Below are 23,468 nucleotides of genomic sequence, written 5' to 3'. Positions count from 1 at the left end.
CAACTGCGACAGCGGCACTGGCGTTCTTACCTCGAGGAGGTGCGTGGAGAAGCCGATCTGAGACATCTCCAGCTCAAAGGAGCTGTATTCCCGAGTCCCTGGTGGGAGAGAGCAGCAGAGCAGCAACCTGTTAACATCTGCACACCGCTATTGTGTGTGTATTGGGGGGTATAAAAATATGTTAAATAAACAAACAAACCAACAAACCAGCACTGGGCACCCAGTCTGCATCTCTCTGCTTTTGCAATCAAAAAGAGGCGCTACCGGCCGCTCTGCAAACATGGCACCAGCTGAAGTTTTCTTGCAAATGTGGCGCGCGGCCCTGTTTGCTCACGTGCCACACCCCCTGTGTCTGACATCAGAGGCAGGGGGCATGGCGGGGTGTGTGGCTGTGCCCCTGAGCACAGAGGCCCAGGTTCTTGGGTACCCCCCGCCCCATTCGCCCGCACAATGTGGCTCCACCCCAGACAGTTGAACCCCCTGCCCATTTTCAGCACCTTCGAGGCTAAAGATCCGATCCCCCAAAGCATCCACGATATCGTTGAGGGCCGCCTCGTCCGTCACGTTGAAGAAATACTTCTCGTCGGGGTCGCTGGCGATGTATTTAATCTCGTTGATGAACGAGTCGGGATCTTTCTGCCGCCGGATGTAATGGCCCAGCACCTGAGAGCGCAGCAAAGGAGAACAAAGACGGGGCTGAAATGGGCTTGCACAGTGGGTTTTTGCCGACGGGAATAAAGACCACTTCGAAAAGCCCTCGTGTCGTATTGTCCTGAATCTAAGATTCGTTCCCCCCACCCAAGTACTTTGATGATGGAAGTATGTGTGTGTGTGTGTGGGGGGTGCATCTTAAATTCAGAGTCTGCTTCCTTTTGGGAAGACTCTAGGTGGTGAACAACAACAATACCAATAACAATGAATTAAAATTAAAATTAAAATAATAATTAAAGGGCAAATGCCTGGCGAAACCAGTGGGTCTTAAAAGCAGTCAGGGAGGGGGCTGAATGAATCTGGGGAGGAAAAGAGTGTTCCAAAGAAGAGGGGCAGCCATAGAGAAGGTCCTCCTAAACCACTACACCAAGGCCTGGGACACTCAGGAGGGCCAGCTAAGAAGACCTCACAGGCCGAGAGAGGCAATCCCAGAGATAAGCCCATAAGGGTTTTGTAGGTGAGAACCAGCACCTTGAATTGGACCCGGAAGCAAACAGGCAACCAGTGCAGCAACTCCGGCTCCGTGGGGCCCAAACTGCGGGGCAAGTGTTCGGATGTAACGCCCGTGCTGCGAAACCCAAGTTAAAGGCGGCGCAGCACCCCTCTGACCGAAGGTTCAGAGTGGAGTTTGGGGAGTGAAACCGGGGGTCCCTTTCCGCCCTTAACTCAGCTTTCCTGAATCGAGATGTTCTGCTGTGTGGGTTGTGGGGAGGTCGTGGGTCAGGGAGTGTCCTGGCAGGCGGCAGCAGATGGTCGGGCACCAGGGAATTAAGCTGGGGACTGACAGCGGATGGTGGCAGGGAATGAAAACAAACTTTCTTTATTTGAATGACCATTGAGTGGCGGCGCAGGTCGGGAGGGCAGCAGTGTGGGAGCGTCCCGCCAGCAGGGGAAGTGTCGGATCACCGTATCCCGCCCCCGACCCGGTTCGACTACCATCCTGGGTGTGCAGCTTTGGAAATGGGAAGTGAGGGGATCTTCGGTTTCCTATCACGTCCAGATTTGGCCACTGCCTTGATGCTGCTGCCCAAAACAAAACACATTCGCACACAGATTGTGGGGAGGGCGGAAATCAGAGGGAACACCGGTCAAAAATCCTACCCCGGCATGTCACCCTCCCACCTCAACGCTCACAGTGACAGCAAAGAGGCCAACACTGTCCATAACCATGATGGCAGGTGTGGGTCTAAACCGCACACTCACGGCAATGGCGTAGCGGGTCACGTTGCGCTCCTCACACTCTTCCAGGGCCTCTTGGAGCTCGTCCCCATCGTGGGACTCCCCATCCGTCACCACAATCATCAGCTTGGTGGCTCCTTCCCTCCCTCCTCTTTCTGGGCTGAAGGCCTCTGTGCTGCAAAGGAAAACCAGAAAGGAGAATAATTACAATTAATTAATTAACTTTATTTGTTAGCTGCCCCATAACCAGTTGTCCTCTGGGCGGCTCATAAGGTAATGTGTGTTGTCAAGTCAATGTTCTCTCCTGGTGCCCACCAAGCCCTGTGGTTTTTCTTTTGGTAGAATACAGGAGGGGTTGACCATGGCCTCCTCCCGCACAGTATGAGATGATGCCTTTCAGCATCTCCCTATATCGCCGCTGCCTGATATAGTACCAGCAGGGATTCGAACTGGCAACCTTCTGCTTGTTAGTCAAACATTTCCCCGCTGTGCCACTTAAGGTGATGAGAGGCTCACAACATTGCATTAAAACATAAAATAAGTTGTTCTAGTAACTAACCCACTTACTTTCCTTTAACTGTCCCTACAACTGGACTAAATTTGATCCAGATTGGTTAAGGCAGTTCACAAGTCAGCCCACAGGCGCCTCAAACGTTCATGCTTCCGCCATCTTGAACTGGGCTGGATAACATCATTATAAACTGCACCACTGAGGTGTCCCTACATGTCACTCACGACAACGGCACCAAATTTGGTTCAAATAGGTTAGACAGTTCACAAGTTAGCCCACTTGAGCATCAAATGTTCACACATCTGCCATCTTGAATCGGTGTGGATACCATGCAGATTGGGTTGAAATGGATTCAAATTGGTTCGGCAGTTCACAAGTTAGCCCACTTGTGTCTCAAAAGTTTACGCGCCTGCCATCTTGAATCGGGGTGGATGACATCATCACAAACCACGCCACTGAGGTGTCTCTACAACTGTACCTGATTTGGTTCATATTGGTCCAGGCATTGCTAAGTTGATGGGGGCTGCCTGGGGGGACAGACAGATGGATGCAAAACACACACAGAATGCCGGGTGATCTCATAAGCCTACTGGAAAGTAGGCTAAACACACACAACACATTAAATCATAACAGACCAAAAGGGGAGAAAATAAAATGCAAAATACAGTGCAAAGCAACTTAAACACTTTTAAACTGATGTTTAAATTTTTTAAAATCAATTTAAAAATCAACCTTTAAAAGGTCTAAGAAGAGACCACTCGGGGAGATGTTTCCCTCCTCCAAGAATGGCTTTCCTCAGAAGAGGTAGTCTGACTGTGGGGCCCGGTTTTGGATGCTATTAAGGGCGGCTAAGCAAAATCTGACCCAGCCTGTCAATTTCCACACAGAGCGTGTGCAGGAGAACCTGCTGATGGATTACACCCCATTAACGAATGCCCACTGCATGTTCCACTAGACATCTTCAGCCGGGGAAAGGACATAGGTCGACCAACTTGCCCAACCCCTCAGATTCAGAAAACTCAAAATACCATCTTCATCTTTATTTCAGTCTCCGACCGGCTTCGCACCCAAATACAGTAAAATCACAAATACAGTAAAGAGTATACAATCTTTGTCCAATACAATCCTTAATTAACTCCTGCCACCTTTTGCATACCACAGCACAGAATTTTGCAGCATTATATGTGACTCCTGGATATTTATCAGAAGGAAGCCAGATTCAATAAAACCCATCTGAATGTTGCAGAAAACTTAGTAATAGGGGAGTAGTTAAGGACTGCCTAAGATCATTATAACATGGGCAATAAAGTACTGTATTTACCTGAAGCCAAGACTAGGCTTTTTCCAAGTTCTCTGATGTTAGAAATCAGGGAGTCATCTTAAATTCAGGGTCCTCTTCCTTTTGGGGAAATTGTATTTAACCTTTATTTGTTAAGGGGCTCGTCTTAAATTCCAAAATCATCTTGTATTCGGGTAAATACAGTAAAATATGCCCAAAAATGATTCAACTATCTCCACACCACATGGGCAGGTACGTTCATTATATGGTATTTTTAAAATTTGTCCCTCTAGCACTTCCAAAGGGAGAATATCAAACCTTGCCCTTGTGATGGCGAGGGACTGTCAACATGAAACTGGTCAGATTAACCCGACTGGTGTCCCTCTGCCATGCGCACGCAAGACCAACATACCAGGCCTTGTGGATTGCAGACGCAGTCCGGGTTTCTAGTCCCTCCTGCCGGCTGATATTTTTGGCTGCCTCGATCACCTCCTCGGCTGTCTGGTAGTCGTTGAGTGACCACACATGCACTGCGGCCTCGCTGTACTGCAAGACCCCGACCTGCGGGAGGAGAAGGGTGCAATTTGAGATGGGTGGCTTTTATCCGTTCCTTCTGTATTGGACTTCTAGAGGGTGGAGGGATACCAAGGTTCTGGGTTCGAGTCTTGGCAGAGCTGCAGCTAGATTTCTAAGGGAGGAGCGCTGGTCTTGTGGTAGCAAGCAGGACTTGTCCCCATTGCTAAGCAGGGTCCACCCTGGTCTGCATTGGAATGGGAGGCTACTTGTGTGAGCAAAGATTTCCCCCTTAAGGACTGGGGCCATGGACAGTGGAACAGCCTGCCACATGCAGTAGTGGGCTCTCCTTGGCTGGGGATTTTGAAACAGAAGCTGGACAGCTGTCAGTCAGGAACGTCACAGCAGCTTCCTGCCCTGAGCAAGGGGTGGACTATAAGACCTCGAGGGTGCCCTTCCAACTCTAACGTTCTGGGATGCTATGCTCTGGGGGCCCACACTTTAAAAACCCCTGGGCTAAGCCCTTGTCAAACGTGCGATGTGCAGGACATTATCCTGAAAGGGTCAGAAATGCAGGGCCTGGATATGCGCTGTGGGAGGGTGTGTTGATCACTCAAGATGGCAGGGTTGAGCATCAGCAGTCCTGGTGGCTTTTTATCATTATTGTTTCTGGCTTCTTGTTGCTGGAAGCCGAGCTAGCTTTGCAGCAAAGGTGTGTTTGCCTTGGGAAGGGGCCATCCGCTCTGCTGCCTGCCAGCTTCTCTTGAGCTTCAGCAAAGGTTTCGGCCTCCCAAATACGCTGACTCAGCGCCGCTCACAATGCGGCTACAGAGAACCAGGTCCCTTGCCCGCCCTTGCCTCGTTTCCTTGAAGCTTCCTGTTTTCGGCAGGGTGGGATTGCCAGCGCCCTATGCTTCTCCTGGGAAAGGCTCCATTCTGCAGCAGCAGAGGAGGCAAGGAGAAACGGTCAGGCCCTAGGCCAGCATTCAGCCCTAGGCCGCTGCACACAGGAACAGCGGAAGCTGCCACATACTGAGTCAGACCCTTGGTCCGTCTTGCTCAGCATTGTCTACCCAGACTGGCAGCGGCTTCTCCAAGGCTGCAGGCAGGAATCTCTCTCAGCTCCATCTTGGAGATGCTGCCAGGGAGGGAACTGTGAACCTTCTGCTCTTCCCAGAGTGGCTCCATCCCCTCAGGGGAATCTCTTCCGGTGCTCACATGTTTTCTCCCATTCAAATGCAAACCAGGGTGGACCCTGCTTAGCAAAGGGGACCATTCACACTTGCAGCCACTAGACCAGCTCTCCATCTGTGATTAGAGAGTCTGTGATTGGTGGCAAAGCTCAAAATATAAGGCCAATCCCCTTAAGTGGCACACAAAATGATTTTGTGTGGGATACACACTGATTCCTGAGAGGGGCGGCTGCCCCACTGAATTTAGCAGCAGCCCACTCTTCTGTGCGAGGTCATCTTTTCCCACCCATGTCCTGAAAGGGACACTGAAATTTCTCCGGGTATACTCAGGGACGGACATTCTCCGCGGGCGTTTCGTAGAAATTCTGCTTGTCTAGGAACAAATTTCATTTCATTTTAAAACGGTTAGCTCCCACTAGACACAGGGCAGAGAGACAATCGAAACACACCAGTTAGGGAGGAGAACTGGCCTTGTGGTCACAAGCATGAATTGCCCCCTTTGCTAAGCAGGGTCTTCCCTGGCTTGCATTTGGATGGGACATCTTACATGTGTGAGCACTGGAAGAGATTCCCCTCAGGGGATGGGGCCACTCTGGGATGAGCCCCTGCCTGCTTGCATGCAGAAGGTCCCAGGTTCCCTCCCTGGCAGCATCTCCCAGATAGGGCTGAGAGAGAGACTCCCGCCTGCAACCTTGGAGAAGCCGCTGCCAGTCTGTGCAGACAATACTGAGCCAGATGTACCAATGGTCTGACTCGGTAGAAGGCAGCTTCCTAGGTTCCATAACTACAGGTGCGTGTAGTAGTCCATCTGAGCTGTGGATGCGTCGTATCCTCTTCTACATGATCCCCACCGCACGTTAAGGTCATCTGAGGAGGTCTGTCTCCAGTTACCACCGGTGCGTCTAGTGGCGACTCAGAGGCGGGTCTCCTCTGTAGCTGCTCCTGGGTTGTGGAAGGCACTCCCAGCAGAAATCCGTAATCTGAATTCCTTAATGGCCTTCAAGAGAGCCCTTAAGACCTATCTGTTTGGCCTGGTTTTCCAGGGTTCTAAAACTGTTCTAAATGTTAAATTGTTTTTATATTGTTTTCATAGTGTCTGATTATAACTGTCAATTGATTTTAATTGTTTTTATTTTAATGTAAACCACCCCGAGCCATTTTTGGAAGAGTGGTATAGGAATCAAATAAACAAACAAATAAATAAGATGAATTCTGCATGTGCTCAGAAGCCGCCGTCCTCGACGGTCTCTTCTCATGTTCCAGGCTCGAGTCCTGAACTTGTGGAGCTTAGTCCTAGTGGCTAGAGGCCAGATGCCTCTGAATCCCAGTTGCAGGGGAGCCACAGCAGGAGGAGAGAGGCCATGCACACACCTCTTGCCTGTGGGCTTCTCAGAGGCATCTGGTGGGCCACTGTGGGGAACAGGATGCTGGACTGGATGGGCCTCCTTGGGCCTGATCCAGCAGCAGGGCTGTCCTTATGTCCTGGCAGACCTGACTCAGCAATTCTCCTCCCCTCTCTTCATGAGTCAGGGAATTCTCCCAACCCGAGAGAGGCTAAGCATTTCCTCCAGAAGAGACAGCGGATGTGGTGGAGGAACAGAGCGGACCCTCCAGCCGATCTCCCGGGTGGGTTGCCTTCCGCCCTGGCTCCTGGTTAAACCTCCGTGAGCGAACTCCACATTTCGGAGTCCTGCAGCCACATCTGGAGTATTGCATGCAGTTCTGGTCTTAAGGAGGACATTGTCGAACTGGAAAAGGTGCAGAGGAGGGCAACCCATCTTATTTATTCATTATTTCTCTGTGTAAACTGCCTCCACCCTACAGCAGTGTCAAAGCCTGCAAGACATAGAAGGAGAGAAGAGGAGGCTGGGGCAACCCTTCGATCCTCTCCGCACTGGACCACTTTCAAAGCCTCTCCAAGGCTGGTGATGAAAGGGGGCTGGCCCCTCCCAGGGTTTTCGGGCAAGGCAACATTTGGTGCCTTGCCTTGGCTGGCACAATACCTTGGGCTGCCCCTGGAGGCAAACCGCAGAACGTTGGCATTGGAAGGGACCCGGGAGGTCATCTAGTCCAACCCTCTGCCCCGTGCAGGCATCTGCTCCAGCATCCCTGACAGATGCCTGACCAGCCTGTGTTTGGAAACCTTCCGTGAAGGAGAGCCCACCATTGCATGAGGCAGACTGTTCCGACGTCCAACAGCTCTTACCGTTAGGAAATTCTTCCTAAACTCTAGCCTGTAGCTGCATCCTTGTGATTTCGAAGTTGGGAACTTTTCTGCCAGAGTGGTTTTGCTTGCATAGAAGCCGACGCAGGGCGTTTGAGAAACAGACAGACTTACTTGGATCTGTTCCGGGTCAATGAAAAACTTGCTGAGGATGTTGCTAAGGAAGTTCTGCACCTCATACCAGGGATAGATGCTGTTGGACCCATCCAGAACAATCACAATGTCCATATAGGTCGAACACCCTGTGTGGAGTTGGAAAAGCAGAGCGTTAAAACAATAAGGGAGACATTTCAAGAAGAGCTGGGCTGGAGAATTGCCGGAGATAAGGGCTGTAGCAAAGTTGGAGTGGGGGTGGGCTGGTATAAAAAAATTGAAGATGGGGCCCCCATCTTGAAGATGGGCTTCTCAGGCCTCCCATCTTCTTATCGTCCCTCTTCTTTTCATGAGGGCAGGATTCAAAGAGCCCCAAGTCGTGCCTTTAATTGAAAATCTTTTCATTCTGTCTCAGTTTCCAGAGGGGAGAGGAAGGGTATCAGGCAGCATCCCTCCCTTTCCCTCTCCTATGCCTGGCTGCCTCATTCTCAACGACAGCATTTTCCTTGCTGTTGAGCTTGTCAGTCAAGCTGAGGAAGGGGTGGGCTGCACCTGAGCAATAGCCAGCCAGTCAGGGGGGAAGATGAGGAGGGAAGAATGCTGCCTGACACCCCTCCCACACTCCACTCTTGGAGAGCACTCATCTCACTTGGAGCCAAGATGAGTCCTCCGACCGGGTGCCAGAGAGCCAGGAGAGATAGAGAGAGAGAAGAGCAAGCTCTAAGCTTGGGGAGGGGTGTCCCGCGGGGACTCAGGGACATTGCCCCCCCACCCACTTATTTTATTATAACTATGCCCGCTCCAAGATGCTTTTCTCTAAAGAGCAAACATTGAGCATATCCATCAGCGTTGTTCGCTTCTTGTATCCTTCACCTGATGGTGCAGCAACTAACTACTGCTCGGAAACCCATCGCGATTAACTGGCTCTGTGGTGCTGAGCTGCCGTGAATCTGCCTTGACTCAGTAGTGCTGGGAGAAAAGCATTTGCCATAAAGCAGCACTACTGCCGGAAAAGGCAGGGAGAGGCCACACTGGCAGCCCTATAGGTGCCTCCCCATCCACCCCCCAGACAGAAGCTTGCAAGGATGGAAAATGGAGGACTCCTCCGCACATGATCTCTTTCCGAGGGCTTAGGAACACTTTCCAGAGCATTGGTCAGACCTGCTGTGGAAAGACGTGTTCAGCCCTGGACTGGTGTGAACCGAGTGATCATGAGGCAGAGGACTCCCAGTCACAGGATCTGTTTTTTTAAATTGTACATTGTGTCAAGAAGGAAAAAAAAAAATCATTCAATTACACTGTCGTCGTTATCTTTTCCTGGCCATTCCGAAGAACATAATGGACACTTTTTGCTTGCGGAACACCATACTGATTTTGTGCAACCGCTATCCAGATCGGACATGGCTTGTCTAGATCCAATTTTAAGTTTTAAGAGATGGACAGTTATTGTTAACCAAGTGCTGTGTCTTGTCTTGTCTGGCGATCTGTTAGATATGGGATTGATCCCACGCCTGAATGTCAGTTTTCTTCTTGTTTGGGGTCATGGACCGAAATAAAGATTGATTGATTGATCATAGAGTCTAAAAATGCATTAGGGATTTCAAACATTCCTTGCTGTAGGAGGTCTTGTGGTAGCAAGCATGAATTGTCCCCTTTGCTAAGCAGGGTCCACCCTGGTTTTTATTTGAATGGGGGACTACCCGGCTAACTTGGCAAAGAGGCACCTTTGAACGTGGCGATTCTCTTTATTTAGCAGGGGGAGAGTAACTGGCCCTATCCACCCCCAGCACAGGACCTCCAGTGGCTGTTGCTGGTGTCTGTCTTATGTTTCTTTTTAGATTGTGAGCCCTTTGGGGACAGGGATCCATCTTATTTATTAATTAATTATTTCTCTGTGTAAACCGCCCTGAGCCATTTTTGGAAGGGCAGTATAGAAATCAATCAATCAATCAATCAATCAATTAATAAAATAAATAAATAAATAAATAAATAAATAAATAAATAAATGTATGAGCACTGTAAAATATTCCTTTTAGGGGATGGGTCCACTCTGGGAAGAGCGTGCAGAAGATTCCCTCCTTGGCAGCATCTCCAAGATAGGGCTGAGAGAGACTCCTTCCTGCAACCTTGAAGAAGCCGCTGCCAGTCTGGGTAGACAATACTGAGCTAGATGGACCAAGGGACGGACTCGGGATATGGCAGCTTCCTAAGTTCCTATGTGGTTTCTTCTCAGTTCACTAAGCATGCATGCCTCGCTCACAAGCAATGCATTGCAGGTACAACTGTTCAGTTACCCAAGTCTCAGGCATGGAAAGGAGCAGAACCTAGAAGCGTAAGTGCGATGCCTGGCAGATCAGGGGTTAGAGACTGGAGGCTGGGGATGCTGGGAGCTGTAGTCCAAAAACAGCTGGAAGTCCAGGCGTGCCCACTAGGGATGTGCAAAGGATTTTGACTCGAAACGAGCCGTTTCGAGTTTGAAACAAATCAGTTTCTCAAGCATTCTTACTTGTTGAAAAGCTGTCTATAAAGATTCATCGTCGTAGTCCAGGGCTGCACCACTTTGGCCCTCGGGCAGATGTCAGACAACAACTCCCACCACCCCGACTGTTGGCCACTGTTGCTGGGGATGATGGGAGTTGTAGTCCGGCAACAGCTGAAGGCCCAAAGCTGTGCAGCCCGGTCGCAGTCAAAGCATTCCTCCAATGAGTTAGCCTCCAGAACAGGAAAATCAGCCTTTTTCAAACCAGGGTCTTCGCACTCCAACAAGAGCACCTCTGAACATGTGCAGAGCACTGCATGCTTTGCAGAGATCAAAGACGACAGCTTCCAGGCCAGTTGCTCAGCATTTGAAAAACCCAACACAGCAGGAGATCAGACCTACTCTGAGCCGTGGGGGCAATGTTCTCCGTGGGCCGGAAGTTTTCGTCCACACTGGTGCAAATCCCGGTGCTGAACACAGAAGTGCCACACTCCTGGGACCACAGAGGTGCGCACGCCTGTCCCGGGAAGAGAAACAGACACATTAACAGCCTGTACTGAGGAGAACCAGCAACTGTCTGCATTGAAGACACCAACCAGTTAAAACCATTAGGGATCTCTCTCCTACAAGGAGTCCTCGGGGGTTATAGTTCTGCAGAGTGGGCATGTCTGCCAGACAAGTCTCAGTTACTAGGGCTGTGCAAATCGATTCAGACTTGGATTGATTCGACTCGAGTCTGTGTGATCTAAGTGATTCAAATCGAATCACCCCTGAAAAGGGCAATTTGATTGGAATTAGCAGGGGGAGAGCAACTGGCCCAGCTGTTTGCCATAGGGTAACCAAATTGTTTTAAATGGTTGCCCTGGTTTTCCGGGGTTGTTAGCTGTTTGCATGTTTAGCCCGATTTATCTCCGGGGTAAGAAAAATGACTTTTTGTGTCGGTTCTTTTGGGGCGAATGTGCAGTAAATCCGCGCAGAAAACCCACGGCAAAGCCAACTGTCCTAGACGGACCCTTTCCGTGGCCAAGCTGACTGTCTGGGAGCAGACTGTGAAGAGTAGTAATACACGGTAGCAATACACACCAGGGAAGGGGTTTTTTTTGTTTGTTTCTTTGTTTAAGTTAAAGACTTTATTAGAACAACGTTGTACAACGCAGAGCAAAACTGATCCAAAACACAAACAGCCAATCTCAAAACACAAACAGCCAATCTCAAAACACAAACAGCCAATCTCAAAACACAAACAGCAAAACACAGACAGCAAATAGCATACAAACAAACCCCAATTCAACGGTCCCTCCACACTCTCATGGCGTCTGGGGCAGGAAAACAACCACAATTCTCCCGACTGCACACCAGGGAAGTTTTAAGAAAGCAAAAATAGAGAGTGTGATCCACCGGACTAGAAACTGTGAATGATTCCTGTATCCCCAGCTGGGGCATACGTGGTTTCCAGGCCCTAGAAATCCATGAGCAGAGAGCTTCCATTTGGATTGTCCAAGTGCATCATCAGTTCTACCCAGCAGACGTCAAGCAAGCCAGACTCCCGTCGCTGCTTCCCAAATGTTTGTTTCCTGCTTAGAAAAGTTCATTTGCTGCCTCCCCCGCCCGGCTCTGGGCCTTGCTGCCCACAGACCAGCCTCGCGCAGATGCCACAGAACGGCACATGGGGCCCCACGAGTAAACAAGAGAGGCCACCACAAAAATGCCAAGCAGCAGCTTTGGCTTCCCGAGAACGCCCAGCCCAAGCCGCCGAGATGGGACCCAGCCCTTGACGGCTTCTGGGAATGGGAGCCTGCAGAGGTGACTCTTACCGGCACGCCTCGCTTCAAGGAGCTTGTTGGAACACAAGAAGCTGCCTGCTACGGAGTCAGGCCCTCGGTCCATCACGCTCAGGGTTGTCTACCCAGGCTGGCAGCGGCTTCTCCCAGGTTGCAGGCAGGAGTCTCTCTCAGCCCTATCTGGGAGATGCTGCCAGGGAGGGAACTGGGAACCTTCTGCATGCAAGTTGGCAGGTGCTCTTCCCAAAGTCCTCCAAGTCTAAGGAGAATACCAGATTTACCAGAATCCAAGACTAGTTTGAGTTTTTTAGTTTTGCAAATTGGGGGTTGTCTTAAATTCAGCGTCCTGTTCCTTTTGGGTAAATAGAGGCATAACCTTTCAATCATTTTAAATTCAGGGTTGTCGTCTATTCAGGTAGATACAGGATCTTACAGTGCTCGGGTCCCATGTAGTCTCCCATTCAAATGCAAACCACGGGGTAAAGAAATCCACTTTTTGTGTCGACTTTTAGGGACAAATTGGAGTTTGCAGTAAAGCCTACTTTCTGGGAAAGCTCCTGGGAGAGATAGATTCTGCCTGAAACCTTAGAGAGCTGCTGCCAGTCAGTGTCGACAATCAAGAGCTAGACGGAGCAAGGGTCTGACTCAGTGGAAGGCAAGGCCGCTGCCTCTGTCTCAATGGATTCTGAAAGGCGGCAGGAGGAGAAATGGAGATGTGTGCTCCAGGGCTGACTCCTGGAGGACCTCTCAAGTGGACAATCAATCCCATTGCACATCATATAACACACCAGGCCACTTTGGCATGAAAGTGCATTTTTTAAACTGCAGAATTTGGAGTCAGGCTTGGGAGGGCCGGCACTGTTCCCCCCTCTTTTGGAACTGCACGCTTTGTGTCTGGCCGCACATTTTTTGAAAACCCTGACATAATGGCAGCAGGGTTAGCATTCACAATCCTCTACACACACACACACACACACACACACACACAGCCCAGAAAAATGGCTCACCACAAATCCTTCGTCTTTGTTGGCCAGGAGGGTCATTCCAAAATGCATGTTCCGGACGGGCTTGGAGAGGTTCCGCAGCGCCAGGTCACCTAATGTGAGTCCATGAGGTCAGAGGGGGAGGAAACACACACAGGTGAGCCCAGAGAGTGTCTGCGTGGGCTTGGGCTTGGGTTAGGGGTCGGGCTGCCCTGAAGATTCAAAGCTTCCTCAGGGATGTGTTTCTATCCACATCTCTCTGCTTAGACTTCCTTTCCTCCCTCCCTTCCCACCATCAGTTCTGTTCCATGGCCATGCCTGGACTTAAGAACATAGGACGCTGCCTTATACGGAGTCAGACCCTGGGTCCATCTAGCTCAGTATTGTCTACCCAGGCTGGCAGCGGCTTCTCCAAGGCTGCAGGCAGGAGTCTTTCTCAGGCCTCTCGTGGAGATGCTGCCAGGGAGGGAACTTGGGACCTTTTGCTCTTCCCAGAGCGGCCCCATCCCCGAAGGAGAATATCTTCCAGTGCTCACACATGGAGTCTCCCATTCAAATACAAACCAGGGCAGACCCTGCTGCTAGTCAGAGTAGACAAGAAGGACCAAGAACCTGACTCAGTGGGCAGCAGCTTCATATACGGAGAGAGTCTGTAGCTCAGTGACGGAGCACTTAGACTTGCATGCAGAAGGTTCCAGGTCCCCTCCCTGGCAGCATCTCCAGATAGGACTGAGAAAGATTCCTGCCTGGAACCTTGGAGAGCTGCTGCCAGTCAGTGTAGACAATACTCAGCTAGATGGACCAGAGACTTAGACCATTAGGCAGCTTCATATATGGTGAGAGTCCAGGCAGTGCTCCACTGTAACAGGGATTCCCTAATAATTTTGACTACAACTCCCAGCACCCACAATTGCAATGGTCTTTGGCTGGGGATTATGGGAGTTGTAGTCAACCATGTCTGGGAATCCCTTTTGCAGGGAATCCTGGGCCCTAGTTCAGCCCCTGGCAGCATCTCCAGGTAGGGCTGGGAGAGAGACTCCTGCCGGCAACCTTGGAGGAGCCGCTGCTGCCAGTCAGAGCAGACGATACTGAGCTAGAAGGACCACGGGCCTGACTCAGTAGAAGGCAGCTTTCTGTATTCCTAAATAAATAAATAAATGGGCTCATAGCTTACCTATGTTGACTTTGGCGCATGTCGAATTGTTTCTTGCCCCCACAATGCACTTGTAAATGTCGCCTTTGCGGTCGTCCGGCGTGCCGTCCCAGGGCGCTCCCACCAACATCCTGTCGAGGGAAAGATGTTCAGCATGACTCTTTGTTTCAGATTTAAATCCTGATTTCCCCCCCCATCAAAACTAATCAAGGTGGCTTCCAAAACAGAAATACAAATATGGTGAATATTTATATTGACTGCTTTTCAACACAAGTTCCCAAAGCGGTTGACACAGATATAAATAAATAAAATGGGTCTCTGTCCCCAAAGGGCTCACAATCTTAAAAAAAAAAGCAGCATAAGATAGACACCAGCAACAGCCACCAGAGAGATGCTGTGCAATGGAATAAAAACCAGTAATTTCAGTAATCGCTAAAGGCCAGGCTATAAAGAGATGTCCTTAGGGCTCATTTAAAGGCTGCCAGTGCTCTTAATACAATCACAATGAATATTCATGTACCAACAAAAAGTTCCCAAAGTTCCCAAGTTAAGAAAGAAAGAAAGAAAGAAAGAAAGAAAGAAAGAAAGAAAGAAAGAAAGAAAGAAAGAAAGAAAGAAGGCTCCCCATCCCCAAAGGGCTCACAATCTAAAAAAGAAACGTAACAAGATAGACCCCAGCAACAGCCACCGGAGGGATGCTGTGCAGGGGATGGAGAAGGCCAGACGCTCTCCCCCTGCTCAATAAAGAGAATCGCTACTTTTAAAAGGTGCCTCTTGGCTCATTGAGCAGGGGAATGAAATGAAAAATACAGTAAAATACAATATCTATATTTTAAAAAGAAACCAATGCAAATAGGCAGCACCCGTTATGGCTAACACAGGCAGCTGAGCAGAAGGACTTCCCAGAGGATGATTCATCTGGACAAGGCGGCAAGGTGACTTCTGGATTTTCCATCAAGATGTCCCCGGCTGGAAAGTCATCTGGCTTTTCTGACTTACATGAGTCACACAAGCCTCCTCTCTGCAAGGGGTGCATCACAGTCTGGATTTGACTGGGGGCGGGGAGGGGAGCTGGTCTCGTGGTAGTGAGCATGAACTGCCCCCTTTGCTAAGCAGGGGTTGCCTTGGTTTGCATTTGGATGGGTGATTCCACATGAGCACTGTGAGATATTCCCTTAAGGGGATGGGGCTGTAGCTCAGTGGAAGAGCATCTGCTTTGCAGGCAGAAGGTCCCAGGTTCAATCCCTGGCAGCATCTCCAGGTAGGGCTGGGAAAGACTCCTGCCTGCAACCTTAGAAAGCTGCTGCCAGTCAGTGTGGACAATGCTGAGTTGAATGGACCAAGAGTATGACTCGGAAGGCAGCTGCAGTTGTCCACCAGGAGCATCCACAGCTCCCTGGTAGAGCATCTGCTTTGCAAGCAGAAGGTCCCAAGTTCACTCCCTGGCAGCATCTCCTGGTAGGGCTGGGAGAGATTCCTGCCTGAAACCATGGAGAGCTGCTGCCAGTCAGAGTAGTCAGTCCTGAGCTAGATGGACCCATGGTCTGACTCAGTAGAAGGCAGGATCCTCCATTCCTATCAGAGGATGTTTCTGAATACAGTAAGATGTTAACGTCTTTCTGCAAGACGGACATCTTTTATATCACTTTACCTGTCCTCGCTCCCCCAAAGAATCCTGGGAATTGTCGTTTGGGGAGACTGCTAAGGATCTTCATTCAAGATTCCCTCCCCAGAACTACCATTCCCAGAATCCCCTTGGGGAAAGGAATGCTTGTTAAGTCTGATCAAGGCAGCAATGCTCCGCAGACTTAATTGGGAGGAAGCCCCATTGAATACAGTGGGATTTACGTCCAAGTAAACATGGGCAGGATTCTGCTGCATTTTGCCACTAGAGAGATGTCCCAGGTTTCCTTTGAACAAGCCCATAAGGATGAAAACAGGGAGTGCCAAATACACTGTACAGAGTAATTTGTTTCCCATCTCCAGTTTTGTCAAAATCCCGCCAGAACGCCTTTCCTTGTGAAATCATAGCTCAGTTTTGGCATCCCACGTGAAACTCCCCCTGTATTCCCCATCAGTGCTGGACCTACAGATGATCCCTCCCTTGCTCTGGTAATGCGATGGAGACATCTCCGGAGAAAGAAACACTGGCAGAGAGAAATCTGGTTGTTTTTAGGTCTGTTCTGGAGACCCTGCCAGCTTTAGGGGCTGATTTCTACTAAATTTCTACTAAATTTTAAGTCTCTGATTTTAGTAGTTGATTTCCCCCCGAAGCTGCTATACGAGAGTTGGTCTTGTGGTAGCAAGCATGACTTGTCCCCTGAAGCTACGCAGGGTCTGCCCTGGTTTGCATTTGGATGGGAGACTACCTGTGTGAGCACTGTAAGATATTCCCTTTAGGGGATGGGGCAGCTCTGGGAAGAGCATCTAGGTTCCAAGTTCCCTCCCTGGCAGCATCTCCAAGATCGGGCAGAGAGAGACTCCTTCCTGCAACCTGGGAGAAGCCGCTGCCAGTCTGTGTAGTAGACAATACTGAGTGAGATGGACCAAGGGTCTGACTCAGTATATGGCAGCTTCCTATGTTCCTGTCTTCCTACACCAGGCTACTTTGGTACTTTTCCTGGTCAATTAGAAACAATCCCCAGTAGCTTTCCAAGCTAGATCCCAGGTGCAGGCCAAGAGCTTCCTTGGAATGCCAGAAGCTGCCTTACTGAGCCAGACCACTGGCCCCTCTCGTTCAGGATTGTCAACACTGACTGGCAGCAGCTCTCCAAGGTGGCAAGAGGGAGTCTCTCCCAGCCCTCCTCGAAGGTACTGCCAGGAATTGAACCTGGGACCTTCTGCATTCAAGCATGCAGATGCTCTTCCAGTGAGCTACGCCCCCTAAACACAACATCTCACAGCAGCCAAGGACCTGCCTACTGCTGAAGTCAAGTAAAGTGTGCCATCAAGTCGACTCCTGGTGCCCACAGAGCCCTGTGGTTGTCTTTGGTAGAATACAGGAGGGGTTTGCCATTACCTCCTCCCACACAGTATGAAATGATGCCTTTCAGCATCTTCCCATATCGCTGCTGCCCGATATAGTACCAGCGGGGATTCAAACCGGCAACCTTCTCCTTGTTAGTCAAGCATTTCCCCGCTGCGCCCCTTACGGTGGTGCCTACTGCTAGACTAAGGTAAAACGCAGTGCTAGTTAGTTAGTTAGTTAGTTAATGTTTTTGTATTTTCTTTTGAAGGCCTGGGTGCCATTCTTGACTTCCAGGTCCCCCTGTTTCCCCCAACCAACTCCTTATTCTGTGTGTGCAGCTCTTGTTTCTTGATAAAGTTCACATCCTTAGAAGTGGCTTCAGTCTGGCTTAAAAGGTTAACCCTTAAAAGGATTACTTTCGTAACTCTTCTTCCCCGAGCGCCTCGTAAGGCCTTCCGCTATTATATCGTCGCCTAGAGCTGGGTTGCGGGGACTCTGGCTGTACAGTGCCTGTAAGTCCCGAGCCAGACCGTTCTAGGTGGTTGAAGCCGTGTCTGAGCCTGGTCAGTGGCTTGAGATCAGTCTTCAACGGGTGGCAGCCTACCTCGCAGGAGTGGCGTTGCTCCTCGATTTGGGATCAGAGCAAGCTCTCTACCGAGAGTAGCTCCCAGGAAAGCATCGGGCAACCCCTGTTTCGTCACAGTTGAAACTCCCACCTGTCAGTTTCATACTTGGTCTCATGCACCGGATCGTCGGTCTCTAAACTTCGCCGGCGCGCCTCTCATTTTGTTAAAGACGCTGGCCCAAACAGACTCAGCCGGCGTCCCTCTGGTCCCTCCGCTGCTGGAGATTTGGCGGGGCGGACGCGAGGTGTCTGCCAACCCCCTCCCCGGCCATTTGGAGGCCCCCACCCCAGACCTTGGAGGACCGGACCAGGTCCCCAAGGTCCGGTTGTTAGTACGCCTCTGGAGACATGACAAGATGCCTCTAACTACCAGTTGCAGGGGAGGCAGAGCAAGAGAGAGGGCATGCCTATCTGGTGGGCTACTGGGTGGAGCAGGATGCTGGACCTTGGGCCTGATCCAGCAGGGCTGTGCTTATGTGCTAACAGTGAACCCATCCACCAGGGTATCTTCCACACAAGCCACGTCCCAGCCTTTGCTCCAAACGTCCACCCACACCTTTTGGGGCTGCACACACCTCCCTCCCAAGCGTCCGTGCGCTGCATTTCCAGCTTTCTTGTGATCTTTGGACCCAGTTTCCTGGCTGCCCTGGGTTCCGCCTAATTAGCTGGACATCCGTCCCGGGGAATTATTTCTTCTGGTGAATGATTCTCTGGCACACCAAAGCTGCCAAGAGTTCCCTTTTGTTCTGTTTGATTTTTGTTGTTGTTGTTGTTTTAATACAGCCAGCTGATCTTCCACTTGGGGAAATCAAAAACTCCTGCCTGTAACCTCGGAGAAGCCGCTGCCAGTCTGTGCTGACAATACTGAGTGAGATGGACCAAGGGCCTGACTCAGTCTATGGCAGCTCCCTATGTTCCTAGCCAGTGGAGAAGAAAAGACGAAGGTGAGATATGAGCGTTGACTTCAAATATCCAAAAGGTGGTTACACAGGAGGAGGAATGGATTTGTTCGCTCTTGCTCCTGAGCACAGGCTGAGAATGAGTGGATCAGACTAGATATTAGGAGGGATTTCCTAACTGCAAGAGCAATTGGAAAGTGGAACTGTCTGCCTCATGAAGTGGTGGGCTCCACATTGCTGCAGGTTTCCAGTCAGAGGCTGGACAAATATCTGTCAAGGGTCAGATGGGCAAATATCAGTCAGGGGCTGTCAGCTGTAGCAAATTTCTGAACCGAGCAAGGGGCTGAAGACCTCCCAGGTCCCTCCCAAACTTCCTTCCATTCATGGAAGATCTGGGAACAATAATTTAAGAAGTGGAGGAAATCACCAGCCCGTTGAGTTTCCCCAAAAGAGCAGCCCCAATTGGGTTCTGTCCGTACTTACAGTTTCTGCCCTCTGGCCGTATACTGCAGGACTTTGTAGCCAAACTGGGCCTCCCGTGGCCCCCGGAAGATCTGAGGCCTTTTCACATCAATGTTGAATGGGGTCCCAAGCCCTTGAAAGGGGGAAAGTGAGAGAAAAAGACCGCTGGGTTTGGATCGATAATGATGGTTTTTAAAATAAAGGGCCTAACATTTTCTAGGCAAACCGCCCTGAACCATTTCAGAAGGGCGGTATAAAAATAGAAACAAACAAACAAACAAACAAACAAATAAAAAATTGTGCTGAGATAAAAGGTCTTTTTAAAAAAAAGTCATTTTTTGATGCAGAAACATTAGTGAAAATTATAACCTTTGATTATAGCTCAATTATATGAGCCAGGTTATCCAATATCATGTCAAAAGAACCCTAAACCACACTCACCCCAGAACACACGTAAGTACCACAAACGGTAACATGAGAAAGGAAATGAATACGACGGATATTTACATACTGCGTTTCAACAAAAGTTCCCAAAGTGGATTACATAGATATAAATCAATAAGATGGCTCCTTTCCCCCAAAGGGCTCACAATCTAAAAAACAAACATAACATAGACACCAGCAGAAAGCCACTGGAGGGATGCTGTGCTGGGGGGGGGGGCGGAGATGGATAAGGCCAGTTGCTCTCCCACTGCTAAATGTAAGAGAATCGCCACTTTTAAAAGGTGCCTCTTTTGTCCAGTTAGCAGGGGATCGTTCAGTCATCAAAAGGCTTTTCAGACAGCAGGCTTTACCACAGGATTACCCCGAAGCTTTACCCTGATTTATGTCCAGGGTTTGAGGGGGGCGGGTTGCATCAGAGTATCCATTATGCCCTGTATCCAGAGAGTATCCATCCATGCATGCTTCCTTCTACAAGACTAGCTGCCTTTCCAAATGCATACCAACTCGCAGAGTTTTATTCACAATTTATTTGCAATTTATTCATACCAACTCACAGCTAGCCTTCCAGTCCACAAGAAACCCAACACCCCGTTTGCACGGATCTCTCTTTACATTTATTTCCCGCTCTTCCTCCAAGGGGTCCAGAATTCTGGACACAGTTATGTTTATAACTTGATTGCAAAAGTTTTTGTCTTTAAACAGAAACAGCTCTGCTCTGGCTTGGCTGGTTTTTCACACAAGCAGCAGAGGCATGACTTTGTGGGTGGCGATGTCTGATTGTGAGGATATGGGGATCCAGCCTCAGTTCTGTACCTGAGCGTGCCAGGAAGGAGCATACCTCCGTGGCAGAGCGTCTGCTTCGCATGCAGGAGGCCCCTGCACGCAGAGGAAGGAGAGCTGGCCTGGTGGGAGCAAGCCTGAATTGTCTCCTTTGCTAAGCAGGGTCTGCCCTGGTTTGCATTTGAATGGGAGACTGTATGTGTGAAGACTGTAAGATTTTCCACGGAGGGGATGGGGCCACTCTGGGAAGAGCACCTGCCTGCTTAAGCGCAGAAGGTCCCGAGTTCCCTCCCTGGCATCATCTCCAAGACCAGCCTGAGAGAACTCCTGCCTGCAACCCTGGAGAAGCCGCTGCCAGTCTGGCTAGATAATTCTGAGCTAGATGGACCAAGGGTCTGACTCAGTAGAAGGCAGCTTCCCATGTTCCCAGGTTTAATCACTGGCAGCCTGTCCAGGTGGGGCTAGGAGAACATCTGCCTGAACCCTGGGAGAAGCTGCTACCGGTCAGTGTAGGCAATACTGAGCAAGACGGCCCAATGGCCTGACTCAGGTGGCAGTTTCCCCTGTGACTCATTCAACACCTTTGGTGGGTGCATTTCAGTTCCAATTCTCGTCAGACTGCCATGTGGCCCGTGGTGATTAGCCAGCCACTAAGTGAAGTCTCACCCCTTTATTATTTTTCAAATTTTGCATTCTTGCAAACGCAAGAATACTGATCCAGGACACCATGTCTTGTGGTTTTGCAAGCTCTCCAAACAACAGTTTTCTTTTGTCCTCATTTTTTGGGGTGGGAAATTTCCAGCTCAGTTCAAATTCACAACGTTGCTTGGGGGATGTGGTACCCAAGGTGAAATTGACCAGTAGATATTTTCATTCTAGCATTATTCTTCTCCGGTGCAACATTGTTTCTACATCTTTCAAAACAAGTAGTGTTGGTTTTTTTAAAAAATGAATAAATAAATGTCTTTATTAAAACAAATTGACAACAGTAAATAACCTCGATCCAAACACAAACAGCCAAACCTAATACAACCACCCCAGATTCATCCATCCATCCAAACTCTAATATTGTCTAAGGTAGGAAAACAACCATATTCTCCCTCAGCAGGGAAGTGCATCCTAAATGTGGGAAGACACACTTCCTACCTCTGAAGAGAAGGACCTTTCAGGTTAGTGCCAATGTATCCATTTCCCCAATTAGAGTAAAGAATAAAACCTGTCCAGATTACATTTTTAAAAAAACATTATTTGTAGTCTGGTTTGAACGGGACTGAATAATATGGATTCGCTTTTCTGAGATCGCGATATGCCATAGGTTCTTTTATATGAGATATCCAGCGACATGATTTGATTTTTCCAGGGTTTGCCTATCGCTAACCTGGCAGCAGTTACCATAAAAAAATTAAATTTTCAATTATAATTAACATAACAATTACATCACAAGTTACAATTGACATAAACACAATTTTTTTTTTAATGTCACATCCATATAAAACAAGGAGTGTTATTCTATTATACCAGCCCACCTTGTGCTTTTACTTTGATCACAGAAGCAAAACAAATGAGGGGGCATTTTAAGGAGTATTTCCTTGATCTAGGATATTAAGGAGGTATGTTGGGGGGTTTTTCTTTCCAAAATCCCACTACAGCAGAACAACGAATGGAAGGAGAGGAGGGGAGAGCTGGTCTTGTTGGTCGCAAGCATGACTTGTCCCCATAGCTAAGCAGGGTCTGCCCCACTTGCATATGAATGGGAGACTTGATGTGTGAGCACTGGACACAACAAACTACCAAAGCATACAGTACGTTGCCAAAGCACAATTATATACAAAGTGGTTGTTTGTACATGATATATCTACAAAGATTTACACACAAGGATTTGGAAACCCACAAGGTTATGAAGTATATGCAGGTAGTATTGTAACTCGGGGGTGGGGGATTTCAAGGCACAACAGGTAATCGGGGGGGGGGGGGGGTTACGCCTGATGTCCACTTCCACAATTTGTCCCATTGCTGTTTAGAAGAGATACTCTTGTCTTTTTGCACATAACCATACAAACTTTTCCAGAACAGATTTACTGTCTCATCTGCATGAACCTCTTGGTGGCGTCTTCCCTCCCTATTGGAGAAACTCCTGCCTGCAACCTGGGAGAAGCCGCTGCCAGTCTGGGTAGACAATACTGAGCTAGATGGACCAAGGGTCGGACTCAGTATGTGGCAGCTTCCTATATTCCTACGTTCCTGACCTTGGAGAAGCCGCTGCCAGTCTGGGTAGACAATACTGAGCTAGAGGGACCAAGGGTCTGACTCGGTATGTGGCAGCTTTCTATGTACAATCTGTCACGGGCCTTGCTTTGCTTCTGGCATTTGTCTGCCCAGAAAGTTGCAGGAGGGAATGAAACATCTTTGGCTGCGGAGGAGAACTCTGCAAAGTTTGCGGCTATTAAGAGAGAGCTCTCTGCGCCCCCCCACCCCCATGTGCCACGACATTGCTCAAGCTGCTCCGAGCTTTCCTTGCAACTTTCACTGCTGCCCTCCCCAAGATTCGGCCTGTTTCAGGTTACCAGAAATCCCACATCCGCTCAGCCAACGTCGCCCAGAGGGAAAGGCGAGCCAGGAGCGAACGTGGGCTGGGTTTCGGAATTGGGATGGCTGGTTTCTTTTGGCCCCAGGAAAACATTGTTTGTCCATCTGGCGGCCTCGGAACGCCTTCCCTGGTCAAATTCCTCTGGCAGGTTCTTCTCACGAGAAGGCTGAAGCTGCGCTCGTCTCAGCTCAGTGGGATCTCGTTCCATAGTCAGCACTCTGCTCTGGGACACTTGAAGTAATTAATAGCTAAGAGAAACAGCACCCCTGAGCATGTGCAGAGCGAGATGCTCTCATTTGCATAGCTGAAGTTCAGAGTGGAGGGTCGTATAAAGTGCTTTCCCATTAAAAGCAAGTGGAGAACGCAGAAGAACTGGGAAAGGTGCAGAAACCAACATGATCGGGGGACTAGAGCAATTCTCCTTATGGGGCAAGAATATATTATTTGTGACTTTCTAGTTTAGAAAACAAGGGGAGATATGACAGAGGGGAGATGAAGGGGAGATATGACGGAGGTCTATAAAGTTATGCAAGGTGGGGAGAGAGCGGATAGGGAGAAAGGGACGTCCCATGGAACTGGTTGCCAGGAAATTTAGGATCAATGA

General features: G+C 49.4%; 1 protein-coding gene across 2 annotated transcripts in view; it reads right to left on the bottom strand.

Moving 5' to 3' along the window:
* The window catches only part of ITGA10 (integrin subunit alpha 10), a 65,551-nt gene that overhangs the window by 32,441 nt on the left and 9,642 nt on the right, over nt 1-23,468 (bottom strand). The window contains exons 3-11 of one of the 2 annotated variants that reach the window (XM_053278686.1): nt 19,075-19,186; nt 14,121-14,230; nt 12,971-13,059; nt 10,585-10,699; nt 7,725-7,852; nt 4,093-4,241; nt 1,915-2,065; nt 498-663; nt 31-98 (exon numbers count right to left, since the gene is read on the bottom strand). In XM_053278686.1, the coding sequence (XP_053134661.1) occupies nt 31-98; nt 498-663; nt 1,915-2,065; nt 4,093-4,241; nt 7,725-7,852; nt 10,585-10,699; nt 12,971-13,059; nt 14,121-14,230; nt 19,075-19,186 (1,088 nt within the window). Of the gene's footprint in view, nt 1-30; nt 99-497; nt 664-1,914; nt 2,066-4,092; nt 4,242-7,724; nt 7,853-10,584; nt 10,700-12,970; nt 13,060-14,120; nt 14,231-19,074; nt 19,187-23,468 lie in introns of those variants that run through there. The other variant, XM_053278687.1, reaches the window with a different exon arrangement.

Source organism: Hemicordylus capensis, chromosome 14, assembly GCF_027244095.1.
Source record: "Hemicordylus capensis ecotype Gifberg chromosome 14, rHemCap1.1.pri, whole genome shotgun sequence".
NCBI classification, from domain to species: domain Eukaryota; kingdom Metazoa; phylum Chordata; class Lepidosauria; order Squamata; family Cordylidae; genus Hemicordylus; species Hemicordylus capensis.
Note: the sequence above shows the minus strand (reverse complement) of the source record. Positions and strands in the feature narration are given on the sequence as shown.